At 29.5% G+C, this 15,717-nt stretch overlaps 1 protein-coding gene across 1 annotated transcript; it reads right to left on the bottom strand.

Annotated features, from left to right (window-relative positions):
• Positions 1-7,416: 7,416 nt before the first annotated feature.
• LOC132756244 (somatostatin receptor type 4-like) lies at positions 7,417-15,291 on the bottom strand. Its single transcript, XM_060747263.1, has 2 exons — positions 15,038-15,291; positions 7,417-8,639 (listed from the first exon to the last, which is right to left on the bottom strand). Exons 1-2 carry the CDS (start codon positions 15,038-15,040, stop codon positions 7,473-7,475), a joined length of 1,170 nt encoding a protein of 389 aa, XP_060603246.1. The 5' UTR covers positions 15,041-15,291; the 3' UTR covers positions 7,417-7,472.
• Positions 15,292-15,717: the final 426 nt, after the last annotated feature.

The following is a 15,717-nucleotide window of genomic DNA, read 5'->3' as shown; positions in this document are numbered from 1 at the left end:
ATAGCAAAAAATAACAATATATAACAAAAACAGACCAAACGAAAGAAACACAGAACAAACGAAACAGTTTTTATAAAAGTGCCAGTGTTAAAGAATAAATACAATTGTACAGCATTTATTTATTTATTTGTGTCTGATGTTGCAGGTATGCATATAGTGCTACATGTTTGCGTCATAATTCAGTTACGTTAGTTAAGTGGTTGCCAAAACATTCTGTCACGTTCTAGCTCTGAGTAGGGATGTTTAGAAATGCAGTTGACAATATACAGATAATCTTTATATGTCTCCGTTATTATTATTATTATATTTTTTTTTATTTTCAAAAAAAAAAAAAAAAAAAAAAAAAAATCCAAAAAATTCTATTAAATTGTTCTATTTTATAAGTGGTAAATTGTCAAATATCTACCTTTAAAAATTATTTTGAACGGAATTTATCTATTACATACATTTGCTCAGGTGATAATGCTTCTATGCAAAATAAGAAGGGAACTTATTACCATTCTTTATCAGACAAAAGAAGTAAAAGCAAACATTTTTAAGGATAGATTAAGGTTTCAAATAAAACTTCAATTTACAGATGCAAGCTATGAAAAGTGTATTTACATATTTCAAATATTAAAGGAACTCCACTGATGTCAAATCGCCTTAAAGCATAAAAATGAAATTCTTACAAAGATCAAGTGAAGCAATTAATATGGAAAAATCTACAAAAGATGATAAAACAATGTACATTTGTGCTAAGAATTAAATTTAAAACCGTTTTTTTTCTGCGACTCTTAACCCGATTGAGCGAAAAACATTACAAAGCTTTTTACTTTGGGGTAATTTTGCACAATGAAAACATTAAAATTGACAATTAACTTTTGTTGAAGCGTAGTTGTTGAATGTCTGACGTCATATTCATAACGTGTGTCATTTTACAATGAAAGCAATAAAGAAATGCCTCTTATTATATTTAAAAGGCAAACAATAAAAAGTTTGTTTGGTTTTCGAGATAATGCAATTAAACCTCGAAAAAAATATTTCACTTTTCAGTAGGTTATAAAGAATTTTCACGAAACAAATAACAACAAACATCTCCTTTATATCATTTAAATGTGTATTCCTATAGAAACAGGTATATCAAATAGAAAATTGATATAAATTACCTGTGCAGTTAGTAAGTTTTAACAAATAACAAGAAAATATGTGTATGGCTATCATTCATCATTTCATTTATTCGCATTTTCGTTATAAAATGTAGTTTTTAAACACACCAAGATATTGACAGGAAACAGAATGCTTTTATTAAGTGTGTCTTCATAATGATCTTTCTTTATTGTGGACCGTAGACATGAGAGGAAAGCATATAAAATATTATCTTTATTTTCATTTATCCGCTTCAAGCTATCAGCTCTTTTTTTTCTGTGTCTCGATCATTTGTAACTTAATACTTAACCTGATAAAACTGTTATGTATGCAATTAACCCGATTTTTACAGTTATGAGTGCAATAAATGCTCGGGATAAAGTTTTTGTTTTCATTCTGAATTGACAAAAATTTATCGTTTCCAATAATAAGGGGAAATATACCATTATCACAGTAACCGGCTTACTAGGATAAGAACGTCGCAATAGACAGAAAAATCTAGTCACATAAATGTCAACTGTAAATTGCTACTTCTCATAACATATTGTTCTCTCTCCCATAGACAGACTTCATTCTGTCCAGACCTAAAATGAAAGAAACTAATTCAGATTCATTTATCAGGACGTAAATTTGGTATTGCAGACGTGATGATACATTTAATGGCTTTCCATTAACCCATAGCGACGGATGTCTTTGAATTGGGATGCATTAACTGACTTCAATCTATATTCATTTTCTTTTTGCACGCAGTATGCTTATATTTGTATAGCAAAGTGGAATGATGAGTATGTAGCAGAAAGAAAATAAAAATGACTATTTCGATATAATGTTTGCTTTTTTATGTTTCCCATTTTAATCAACACTGATTATTAAATCGCACATTGGCACACTGTAATTGTAAAGAAGAAAACCTTACACAACAAAAAAAAAATATTTTGGAACCAAAGTTAATTAAGATTTATAAAAAGGCATTTAAAAATCATGAAGTATTACAATGTTGTACCTATAATGCATTCATGTTAGACAGAATATCCAGACTTGATGTTATTCTGGAAAATTAGAATTGAAATAAAGTGGCTAAAAGCTTGTCATCCAAAAATGCACCAATGCAGAACAGAACGAACCTTATGCTTCCGTTATTTTGCAATGCAAAATTATGCAACATTATATTCATTTAAACATAAAGCTTGAGGTGTTTTGTAGATTAAGCATGAATCATAAAGTCATGAAATTTTAAGATTGAACAGAATTTCGAATAAAAATGTATTTCTTAAACATTAAATATATGCAGTAACCTTATCAAATGGCTAATTTGGTTATATTGTCTTCAAAAGTAAACTTGTTCAAAGCATATAATAAGTAGACGCAGATGTTCAAACATTTAATCATTGCTAATGGATGTAATTATAAGAAAATAATTAATCTTACCGGCATTCCCGTGCTCGTTAAACGTAATGAAATAAACAAATAAATATGTGAACCGTTCCTTCTGTGACAAATCTGTTTGTGACAAACCTTCTCATTTATTAAAGATGATTTTGAAAAAAAAACATGCATTTTTCTTTTTGACAAAGAAAAAAAACACGCAATATATGCTACTATGAAACTGTTGCTGGAATAAATATACGACTGTGTGGTGTTCGAATTTAAAGGTTGAAAGCTTGTTTAAAATTGACTTGCTTCTTTATATTTTAAACATATACATAAGAACTAATTTGTTACGAGAGCTTTGTTAAATAAATAAATTGATATTTATTAGTCATATAATTGTTAATACTGTTATTATTGTTATTATTTATTTATGATAATATTATTATTATTTATATATTTATTTATTTATTTATTTATCTTTGATATTTGATGATTCATTACTTAAAACAAAACTAAATAGAAGATAGCAAATTTTACAAAATATCGGAAGGTGGGTTTTCTTTGAATTATATAGTAAATAATTTTTGACAATTTATTTATTAGTAATGTTACGCAGATGAAAACATTGAGGTGTTGTAAATGTTACCTAAACCATTCTAAATGCTATACTTTTGACACGTGTACACGTGCGTAAATGACAGAGTAAAATTGAAAGCATAATAATCTGAACTATATCTAACCTTTTGAAAGAATTCATATTATCAGGAAGGTCTCTAATGGTTTATTCTAAATATAAAACATTTAAGTTGAAAGAATTACAGTCGAGTTGATGTTCTAGTTCAAGCAAATGATGTTATCATAACTGATATGCTTGAGTAAGATTAAAATCTAAAGAACGTAGAAATAATAAGTATAATCATCAATTTAACAAGCTAATCTTTATTTTATTGTGTTAGAAATCATTAAAATGTGATTGATTCTTAAGTGTTAAGACAATGAATTAAAATATATTCTTACTATAAACAAATATCAGGTGTTAATATGTTGTTTTTTTAAATTCATAAATTCTAAAGTAAGTGCCACTATGGAGTTAGCGGTTTGTTATATGAACATTATTTAAACAATGTTTTGCTTCAATGGTATAATGAAAATTGCTATTTTATATAATTACAAATGCTTTTAAACACTTTTTCCTCGTCGTTGTCTACGTTCAAAATTACAAGATTCTGAAAACAAAGTGATCCCTCGGAAGCATTAATCACAACAAAATAACATAAGAATTGCAGACTCGGTTTTATTGAGTCTGTACATGAGGGATAATGTAAAAGTGCAACATCCCTCACGCCCCCTAGCACCGGCTTGAGCGGTACTCAATTCTCAACACTTTATAGTGTTGGCATCAATGATCCCGAAGGACCAGACAATATAACAACACTGAAGTGAAGTACGGAAAACTTTTTACGGCTGCCACACGGCACTTGACACCTGCTGTTGTGAAGAACAAAATTCGGTCATCTCTCACCCGATCAATACTAACAAAGTCGAAGTATAAATAACGGATTTCACAGAGGAATATCATAATATCTTTTTCATTTTTTAAAAACATTTTCTTTAAATTTCAATTTTAATTTTAACTTTAATTCTTCCCCTAGTAATTTTGCAATGCGTGGTGTTTGGATCCGGAATGCGGATGTATTGTTCGGGTACTGGTTGGCCTAAATTCCTTGTCTCCGTTTTTCCTCCTTTTTTCTCTTAAAATCTGGAAACAAAGTAAGCATTAATCTCAGCAAAATTACATGAGGATTGCAGACTAGGTTTGATATAGTCTGTACATGAGGGGTTATAAATAAGTGCAACATCCCTAGTACCAGCTTGAGCGGTACTCAATTCTCAACACTTAGAAGTGCTGGCATCAATGATCCCGAAGGACCAAAAAACACTGTATTGAAGTACGAAACAACTTTTTACAGCTGCTACACAGCACTTGACACCTGCTGTTGTGAAATAAAAAATTCTGGAAACCAAGTGGTCCCACGGAAGCAATAATCACAACAAAATTATATGAAAAATTGCAGACTCGGTTTGATTGAGTCTGTACATGAGGGATAATGAAAAGTGCAACATCCCTCACGCCCTAAGTCCATTTTTGTTTTATTCATAATACAATAAATTATAAAAGTGTTTTACTGTTGTGCATTCTGAATTTTCAGCAATTTATTGTTTGATTAAACTTATATAGCACAATCCATTGACTGTTTTTATCTTAATTTAATTCTATATTGCACAATCCATCTATTTTGTTTATCTTAGTAACATATTACATGTATCAATCAATAGCAGTTAAAAGAGGGTCATAATGAACGGTCATAATATCAAGATAATAATGACTTAATATGTTTTATATAAAAGCCACTTTTTTACAATCACAACTTTTTAGCAGGAAACAGATATATTTACATTCAGACAGTATATAATAGAGGAATCAGATTTATAAAAGATATTATAAATGAACAGGTTATCTTTGTAGATTTGACATATTTAGAACAGGTCACAGGTAAACCTGTTAACTTTTTACAGTATCATAGTTTAAAACAGGCAATAAAAATGTACATGCAAAAGTTACATATTTTTATTAGTAACAATTTGCTAAATGTTCAATATCCTATAATAAATTGTTATGTTAAACCTATTTTAACTATGAATAACAATAAGAAATATGTTTATGAAATTATAGCTAAAAATTCAGGCATACCTACAAGTCAAGAGAGGTGGAACACATGTTGAAAGGATAATAAAATTAACTGGCAGTTAATATATATTATTAGTTATGTTTTTAAATGTTCTAAAGATTCATATATTTAGTGGTTCCAAACAAGAATTATTCATAGAACTTTAGCTACAAACTCACTTTTGTTTAAAATGAAAATTGTTGACAATAAAATGTGTACTTTTTGTAAATACTGTGAATAAACACTTTTACATTTATTTTGGGAATGTCAGAAAATTCAAAGCCTATTTCAATACCTTAGAGAAAACTTAACATAATATTGATGATGTTCTTTGTTGTAAATCATTCATATTAGGTACAGAAACTAAAGATTTTAAATATGACATATTGTTTCTAGAATTGAAAAGATATATTTATTTGTCTAAGAGAAAAAACTTTTTACTTACATGTATTGGTTTTAAAAATAGTTTGAAACTAGCATGGTATATCTATAGAAATACACATTTGACAGATGATGAAAGTAATAAATGGTCAATTATTAGATCCTTAATTGATAAAACTACACTTAATATGTGAAACAAAACTTTACCTCGTAACATATTGTTTGATTGTTAATAAGTAGTATTCTTTATTGGTTAATATTTTTGGAAAATAGCTGGGTCTATTGTATGTATGTTGTTTATATTTATATGCAAAGTATATACTGTAGATGTATTTGACAATATTTACATGAATATAATTATTTTGCAACAAGTATATTGTATATTAACAATGTAAGGTATGATGGGGGATGACCCCGACCACCTCATACCTATTACGGGGTAAATAAACGGGGTTACCCAGATTGGGCCTAAAAAAAATGTTGAATATAAATGTGGAAAAAACACCTATTAATACAATAACTACAAAATGATTATCAAGTAAGAATAGCAAAGTTATATATTGATTGAAAAATAATAATAAGCTTACAATTACAAAAATGAATTAAGTGATTTAAAGAAGTTATTTAAAAAACACAACTCTGTGTTTGTCTGTAACGCGATTCTCTTATTTTTTCTAAGTGGCTGATGATTTGCAAAATATTAATTAAAGTTACATTAAATAAATATGTTAAAATATTTTTGCCGTCAGCCCAAAAACCAAGCATTCTACAGTTTCATTAACCTTTTTAACAGTATCGTTGTAAATCTCATCAAATATTGTTCATAAATTAGGATTTTAAATGGAAAACCCCACGGTAACACTAAAGTTCGTATACGAATTTTAACATGCAAATGAAGACTATAATCAGCTCGTGTATGTGCTACGTCACGGAGTTATAGTTGCTATCCGGAACACAGCAAATATAAGATTTTCTTGTGCAAACACATTTTTACCGTTTAAGCTTCACGGTGCACTAGGCCTGTGGTTCAGAAAAAATAATCATCTCATAAAAAAGATTGAATTTGTATGAAAATATCCGTAACAATGCGGAAATATACCGTTAATTTAGGACTGCTACTTATAGTCATGTTTGTTGATTTAATATTGATGTACGGATGATCTGAAGGCGGAGTTTCTCATGCAAACAGAAATTGTACTCCCGAATTCGCCACAATGAGGTTGCACATTTGAATGCTCATTAAACTCATTTTGGTTGCCTAGACACCAAAATAAGATCTGGAGTCGATATGAAACCCAATTTATTAATGAAATGTCGCTATAATGGTTTGATTGTTTTAAAAAATAAGAAAATAAATGATCATGCATCAGCTGATTTCTCTCTCTTTATTTTCGAATAACTTTAGGAGGAACATTTCACATTTGATTGTTTTTAGAGACACTATTTTAAAGTAAATTTTCGGTGTCAAAGTTAAACGTAGTGAAACTATACAATATGCTTTAAAATAGATAATTTTAACTGGATGAAAACAGTTTCAACCAGTTTTTAAACCTAGCTGCTGAATCCATTTTCATATTTAATAGAGGTCCTACTTACTGCAATATAGAGTCAAGTGAAGAAATTATGTTTAAAAATAAAATGCCGGTGATGCTTTGGTTTAACTAGCAGTTTACCTATTTTTACCTGAGCTAATCTGATAATGAACTGTGATTGCATTTCTAAAGCCGATGGATGTTCTGTTTATCGTGCTCGGGTTATATATCCCGTTCTTGGGTGATACAAAGATCTTTAAATGAACAACAATATAAAATGCTTTATTTAATAACAATTGTTTATATAGTTTTATATAATAACAAAGAGGATTCAGCTATCAAATGGTTTTTCGTCTTGGGATATTGTTACGAAAGCACCGTTGCTTTTTTCAGCAAGGCATATGTTGATAGTATGACTCCGACGGCGGACAAGATTTATTGCCTCAGTTTGTATAAATCTTGACCTGCTCCTATTCTTGTGTCTACAAAATGTTTTTATAAACAATTTTCTAAAGTTTGAGCCAAACAGAGCATACACACAAATATTAACAGAGAAACTCATATAGTATATCAACTGAAATGAAACCTGAATCGTTGCTTGTACAACGGGAGCTGTCCTTGCTCCCTTCGTAAACGATCCGATAAGCAACATTAGTCTCATCACGTGACTAGGTACATTCAATGCAAAGAATGTAACAGAAACAACAAACAACATCTTCGTTACTTTTGCTATCGGAAGTATTTTCTTTGGCCTTTGCTTCTCTTGGGTAAGTCTCTCTAAAACAGTGTCATGTAACCTACGTACATGTATTATTTTCATCATTTTGTAAGCTATCATAGACAGCAACACAAATATTATAACGGTAGGTATAACTAATGTCAACAAAGTATCTGAATATACAAGGACTTGCGTCAGTAATGAGAAACTCGGATTGTGGGAGCAGTCTTCGTTGATTATCCACAGTGAAATGTTATAAACACCAAATGCCAACAGAAGCACAACTATAATACATATTCTTGCAACTTGATTGCAACACACTCGTCGGGCAACGTAAGGATTGTGTATAAGCAAGAAATTTTCTGTAGTAATGAATACACATAACCATACCGACACACATCCACACACATATGTCATAAAGATTGTTAACTGACATACTCCTTTGACTTGACTGAGTTTTAAGTTGAACGTGCTTGAAACCCAAACAAGAAACAGACTAAGGAGAAAGCCATTGTCACTTATTCCACGCGTTGCTAGGTAAAGGGAACATGGCGCATCTCGAAGTGGTTTCCTGAGGAAGGTTATCGTTGACAGGCTATTGCCAATAAGGCCTAACACACATATTACTGGTAGGCATATAGTCTCTACTTTGACCATCGTAGCAAAGGATTGGTCGTATGATGGCGCACATGTTCCATCCGTACAGCTGTCATTATATGACGTCGCATTGTTAATGCTTCTTCCATCCTGTAGAATATGTAACGGTTCGGCCATTTGTAGCTGAAATGATATTGAAATAATATATTTATTAGTTTTCCTTTGATGCGTTGGTAAATTATTTAAAGTTGACTGTAACTTGCGTTCATTGAACGCCACTTTTCCCATTTGATCTGGTTTACATTATTTTTGGAAAATTGTCAATTGTTTGATTTAGGTAATTCCGTTATTTACTCCTTAAACTAATTAAATAAGCTTTCTAATCATGAATCCTATTGACCATGTGATCTTTTGATCATATCATTTTTATGGTTTTGTTGTTTAATATCATGATAATTGTTTACTGTCAATTTGATATGTCAATTTATGAAATAAGTATCGCCGACATCTTCTTATTAATAAGTCATTATTTATGAATCTTATACTAAGTTACACTATTTAAATTCAAGATGTCCATGTTATTTTGGATAATTTTATTGGTTGAATATACAATTTTGTCCAGCATTGTTGTAATTCAACATTTGTTTTTAAACTCATACAATAAGAACAATACACATTTCTTTTTTTAAGTTGCATCGAAACTATTACATAAAATCTCAAGTTTTCCAATTTCCCATAAGAATAGGAAAATTGATATTTTAACCGAATATAGTTTATTACACAGTTAATTAACGTTTGGTTGTCCTAGCATTAAGTCTTTGTAAGGTAGTCATTTATCGATATTGTGTTTCTACCCCTAACTAATTACAACTATAGACAACGTATCAATCAAAGAAATTGTCATGTACTTGGCAAAAGTTCGTGCGCTCTGAAGTAGCCTCTATCTGTAGACTTCAGGTCAATCACATAAATGTACAACTGTATATTGTTAATCCCGTCGCTCGTAGGATTTCATTGTTTACGCAATAATCGAATAAATAAATCTATTATAATCACCAAAATATTTTGTTTACGATTCTTTTTATGTTCAGTTAAGTTTAAGTTGCCACGATCTAAGAGCAAACACATGATGTCTGCATTAATTATTCAGACGTTAGTTAAAAAATTGTTTACTCTGTTTCGATTGATAGCAGTACGACTGATAGCGTTAAAAGTTTCCATTACATATTGAACGGAAACATGGTTGCCTTTAAATACATGTACACATCGACATTATTAATATTTCTGTATAAGTTACATTAAAATCAGGTTACTCATAAATAATTATATAACAAAAGAAGTCAAGTATTTTATTCAGCTGTAACATTTTTATAACAAGAATTATCATATATATAAATATGTCTTGAAATCCTATAATATTCAATGATAGAAAAAAAAAACAAAAAAAAAAAAACAACAGTACAGTAGTCAATTTACCGATACAATTTACATCATATTTCTATAAATAAATTCTTAATGTAGTCGTCGAGCCAGCTGTTTACAAATAATCCAATCCCGCAAGAAATGCTATATTGTCTAGGAGCATTAAATACATGTAAGTATATCAGGAGTTACAGCAATTGTGCTAGCATCACTGGAACAGACCACTGTTTTATATTCTAACTGGTGGTTCGTAACAATTATTTGACTTTATCTTGATCTTCATTTATATCACAAATGACATCAATAACAATTCACACACAATCATTTTGCAATCTTGGAATGTTTTTGATTGCTTTATAGGCATAATTTGTCACAAAGGTCTGGTGCATTTAGTGATAATGTGCTCTTCAAATTGACTTCGGATTTTTATTATGTCTGCGCGTCTATATAAAACTAGAAATGTAGCATTCGAACCAATAATCTCATATATATACATAAATCAAATACTACGTTTTGTTTTCTAAATGTTTGTTTTATATTGAAATAATGCGTTTGTGAATGATTTATAATCAGTTCAATAAAAACAAACGCTTTTCTTAAGCTTTCGACGTTTAGTCTTCTTCAGAAAAAATTGACGTTTATAAAATAACAAAAATTTTTTTTTTTTTTTTTTTTTTTTTTTTTTTTGTAAAGGATTCGTAGATTTCAATTTTTTGTTGAATTTAGTAATTATACTTACAATATAATGAACTCATGCTCCCGTACAATAAAGTTAGAAACTGTTTAGGTGTTTAAATTTATTTAATATTAAATGTCGATTATTTCCCGATATAAAATGTATGTTATACATTGTACTATGAAATTTTAATATAAATTCAATTATCATGGATGAAATCGTTTACTTGATACGCCTTAAGCTTATAAATATTTCCAGATATTTTTCCTAGCGATGGCTTAATTTTGATTTTTGTATAGTTACCTTAATTTTGAACATATTAAATGATGTCAAAATTCGAAAAAGTGTCATATTATTTTATTGCTATGCCTGTAAGGAAAGTGTAAATTATGTTAGAAATTTAATTTCATTCTTAGTATAATTATCATTTCAAGAGAAAATATGCTTCTTGAAATTACATGCCTTGTATAAAATGGTAACTTTACGTCAAATCTGAATCAAACGTGTTCTAACTATAAATATCTCGCTACAATTATAATCCACGAGTACAGAAAGATAAAGATATGTTTCTGAACACAATAAATGTTGACATAATATTAAGACCGAAAATATTTTTATCTTTGTTTTCCATGTAACTTTATAAAATACATAAGACTACAATGAAATTTTAAATCATCCTGTCGCTCTTTACCCGCTACTTTTGTTTTCGCTTTATCGTGGCGAAAATTATTATTATGCTTTAATTTTCAACTGTTAACAAGATTTCAATTAGCAGAAAAATAGTCATGATTAAACAGAAGTGGCAAATCATAAAGTGGATGTAAGAAGTGACCCGCATTAACCCTGAATTAAAGCACAAAATGAATCCATGTTTACGACACTTGTACAGCAATAAATTACCATTTTGTAACTAATAAGTTTTGTAAACAAAAATGTGATATTGGCAGAAAATGTTATTATCAGAAGTTGAGTTTTTCCTTTTGTGTTTCTGTCAATTAATTAATTGTACAACAAAGTTCAATTGCCTATACAGTTAGACAGTGTGAAATAACTCAGTCTTCCTAGAATGTAAAAGAACACCAGAATGCCAACAAACAATGGACAATATTCGTTGTCACGTTTTATGTTAATAAAATGTAAATCGATACCTGAATCATTAAAAGTTGAATGATTTATATGTTATGCAATATGTTGTTTTTAATTAAACAAATAACAATGTTTGTTTTCAATTATTTCCCTGAAGTCAACAATTTTTTTTATACAAAACAGACAATTTGAATGTTGTTAGAGAGAAAAGAGAAATACGACACTTGATCAAAATTTAGTGTTCAAATAAAACGTTTAATGTGGGAAAAAATAAAAAATCGATTGCAATTCTTTAAAAATGCTTTTCCATTATACTCGTTTCCAGGGCCTCAAAAGCTGAGTTCCAAAGGGAAAAAAATATTTGGAATTTACCAGACCACATAAAACAGACATACAATGTATGTGCAATAGCTAATAGAAGTGAATTATAATAATATTTTGTGTTCAATTTTAGAATTAGAAGTGTTTGAATGCTATTTAATCTTTCGGTAATTTTTCACAATCAGTCGGATACATGTTATTCTGTAAAAAATAGGGTGAAAATTACACTTACGCCACTGATGCAGACATATATAATATTTTATGCCTACATAAAAGATTTTATGTCATTGGACCCTATTTGTGACGTCCGGAACTTATCGATGTTAATCAGACTTTAGCTAAATGCATAAATTATGCTATTACCCAATCAGATGATAACATTTTATCATGTGATGTTTCTAAGCCAATAGATAGGCAGATAAGCCATATCTTTGTTCATTTTGGCGTACCTGGGCGGCGGGTTATCCCTTTTTGCGGTTTTTGCCTCCCAGTTAGTTCCTTTCGGGAATCTTTTATTAAAATATGTTTTTAAATCTATTTGTGTATTTAGTATAAATAATGCTAGTTTATGGCATTTGAATAAATGCCCTATTTTCATTCAAATCATGTGTTGTTTTCCCGCTGTTCCCTAACGAGTTCGACCTATCCTGTGCTTTCAACTTTGATCTTGGACAATACATAAATAATATGTTTTGCCCACACAAAAGATTTTATGTCATTGGACCCTATTTGTGACGTCTGGAACTTAACGATGTTAATCAGACTTTAGCTAATTGCATAAATTATGCTATTACCCAATCAGATGTTAACATTTTATCATGTGATATTTCTAAGCCAATAGATAGGCAGATAAGCCATATCTTTGTTCATTTTGGCGTACATCGTTTAGTTGCTAATTTTCTAAAAGAAAAAATAAAACCACCTCCTCCAACTCCACCACCTCTTTCAAAGGTTACCAAGATCAGGGTCCATGTAAATATGATGCACGCTTTTTTACTTATTGATCTAGTCTCTTTTGTTTTCATCAGGTCTTATATTATTACATATTGATTCTTTGTAAGGGCGGTTTTTGCCCTCCCAGTTAGCTCCTTTCGGGGATCTTTTATTATACTATGTCATGAAATCTTATTGTGTATTTAGCATAAATAATGCTAGTTTATGGCATTTTAATAAATGCCCGATTTTCATTCAAATCATGTGTTGTTTTCCCTTTGTTCCCTAACGAGTTCGACCAATCCTGTGATTTCAACGCTGATCTTGGACAATACATAAATATATATATGTATATAAAATGGTTCATAAATCTCTAAAACATTATTTCCATTACTGTTAGGTCAGGAAATCTACGAGAGGTACGGTACCTTTCATGTTATAAAAAATAGATACAACATTTCTTTTATAAAAGGTAGAGTTGTAATTTAAAAGCAGTTTGCTAACATTCGAGTAAGTCTGCTATTTTTAAGGCAGAATATAACGACAACAATAATTTATATTATGAACTGAAAATCAGATTGTGCAGTTTGCTCACACTTGATATTTTAGAAGTAGGTGAAGGAAATAGCATTTAACGATAACTTAATATTACTATTACTATAATTGATAAACAGGCAAAATATCGTTACACTAAAATATTGCGTTAAAAATATGTTATTTATATAATTCGTTTGCGATTTTATCATTTATATAGGCTAAGCATGACTTTGGATACCGTTGAGGGAAAAACAATACAATGCTTGTTTGTTTCGTGGGTTTTCATACGATTTTCACACATAATTGGTCGGTCTTCCTAACCGGCTATCTAGGATAGCTATCAGATATTATCAGTTTCTCAGCAGCTGACCTAGTGAAATACAAATGACAATTATATATCCAAGATCAACTAAAAATACACAAAAAAAGTCGCTTCGCCCGAGAAATAAAATGCCTGAGTGGTTAACGCATTTAACTAGTAATCTAGCCGTTGTTTCCCTTGAGCGAGAAACTGTACTGGTTGATGCCACGAACAGATAATAGCTTATAACTTCTCACACAAACGAACTTAAATAAATAAGTAATAAACTAAACTATGAATCAAAGTCTCATTTAAATTGGAACTATTGTATCTTTCTTTTCTTTAATAACTGGTAATTGTTTTGAAACAAAATATGTCTCAATTCCAATGGAACGTTCCGTGATGCTAATTAACTAAACTAATTTATGTTTTAAATAGCAATGACTACATACTTTGATTACATACTAGAAGAACGACTACACTTATCCATGACTTAGTCTATATAATGTATCAGCGAATATCTGTGCTCATATTGTGAATGAACCAAAACACATTTATTCGCAAATGGCAAAAAATATGTAAGTGGTTAGTATGAATTTATGAAACTAAAATTCATTCATTCAAACAAAATTTATTAGGATAAAATGCTACAAATACTATCGAATACAAACTATGGATTGTTGATGAATATATACTCAGTTTTAATTGATAATTCATTATTAATGAAAATATTTAAGAATTCAGTTTTAAAGAGAAAGAGAAATGCAAAATTAAATTATCATGATTGTTTTTTTTTTAAATATCAATTCAAGTATCCTTTTCATAAAATGAATCAAAGTTTGTTATATTAAGTTAGTATAGATGCAGTCATAATAAACGATACTAGAAACAATGGTATGTTTGTAATACTGATTTTTTTCTTCAGATTTGTAAAGACATAATATATTTTTTTAAACAAAACCAAAAACAGTGTTATGCTTGATGTAGTAGACATGAATATTAAATTCGTCTAATTACAGTTTACATTTAACAGCATCATTTTATGTAACACATCTAAAGACGGCATTTTATCAATTTGTTTAACGATTGCAAATTGTAAATTTGATCATAACATCCAATCTTAAACACCTAGTATTTTTTATTTTTACTACTCTCAATTCATGTACAATATATATGTTAACTTTGCGTGTTCAAATAAAAAACAACAACAATTAATTAATATACCTTACAAAGTTATTGCACACGATGAAAATCCACATTTCCTTAATCAAATAATTATATCTATATACATGGTTATTATCTTACCATTATACGATATTTTGTTAATCCGGATATTTTACGGTACTATTCAATAGTAGAATATAACATTCTTTGAAATGAATGTTCAACGTTGGCCGTCCTGTGGACTACTAATGATTTTGCTTGACTGTCATCACCGTTAACAATAACTGAACAAACACTAAATGAAAACCGCGAGATTTCCAATACACCAAGAGATGGCACTATATGATTTGCTACAGTTGATACAGCAATACTTTTATTCAGCGAGATACAGCCGAATCAATCGTAAAAAATACAATATAGAATAGGCGGAAATTTCATTAGCTTATTTAATGATTGAAGCTGTGCTAGGAGATAACGATGATTTACGTTGTCATCATGCTGTTTATCAAAGGAAAAAAAATAGCATACGTCTCCTTTAACAAAAACACATATCATTAATGAGTTATTCAATTACCTCTATCGTTTATTTTATATTAGCTGTGATCAAAAATTCGATGAATTAAATGATAATGATAAATAGTTGTACATTATACTCATTTAATGGTTTCTAGGATTATTACAGGCATAGGTATGAAGAAACTTTATTCACAATTTCCTTGTAGATTATTTTGTGTTTTACTGTTAACATTAAATTGGTTTTATGTTTGTGAAACAGAGATTTCTTTTACATACCTACAACTTGATTTAACTTGATTAAAAAA

Source organism: Ruditapes philippinarum, unplaced genomic scaffold (assembly GCF_026571515.1).
Source record: "Ruditapes philippinarum isolate M1 unplaced genomic scaffold, ASM2657151v2 ctg55_1_1_1_1, whole genome shotgun sequence".
In the NCBI taxonomy this organism is placed as follows: domain Eukaryota; kingdom Metazoa; phylum Mollusca; class Bivalvia; order Venerida; family Veneridae; genus Ruditapes; species Ruditapes philippinarum.
The sequence above is the reverse complement of the archived record's forward strand: the minus strand, read 5'-3'. Positions and strand labels throughout refer to the sequence as shown.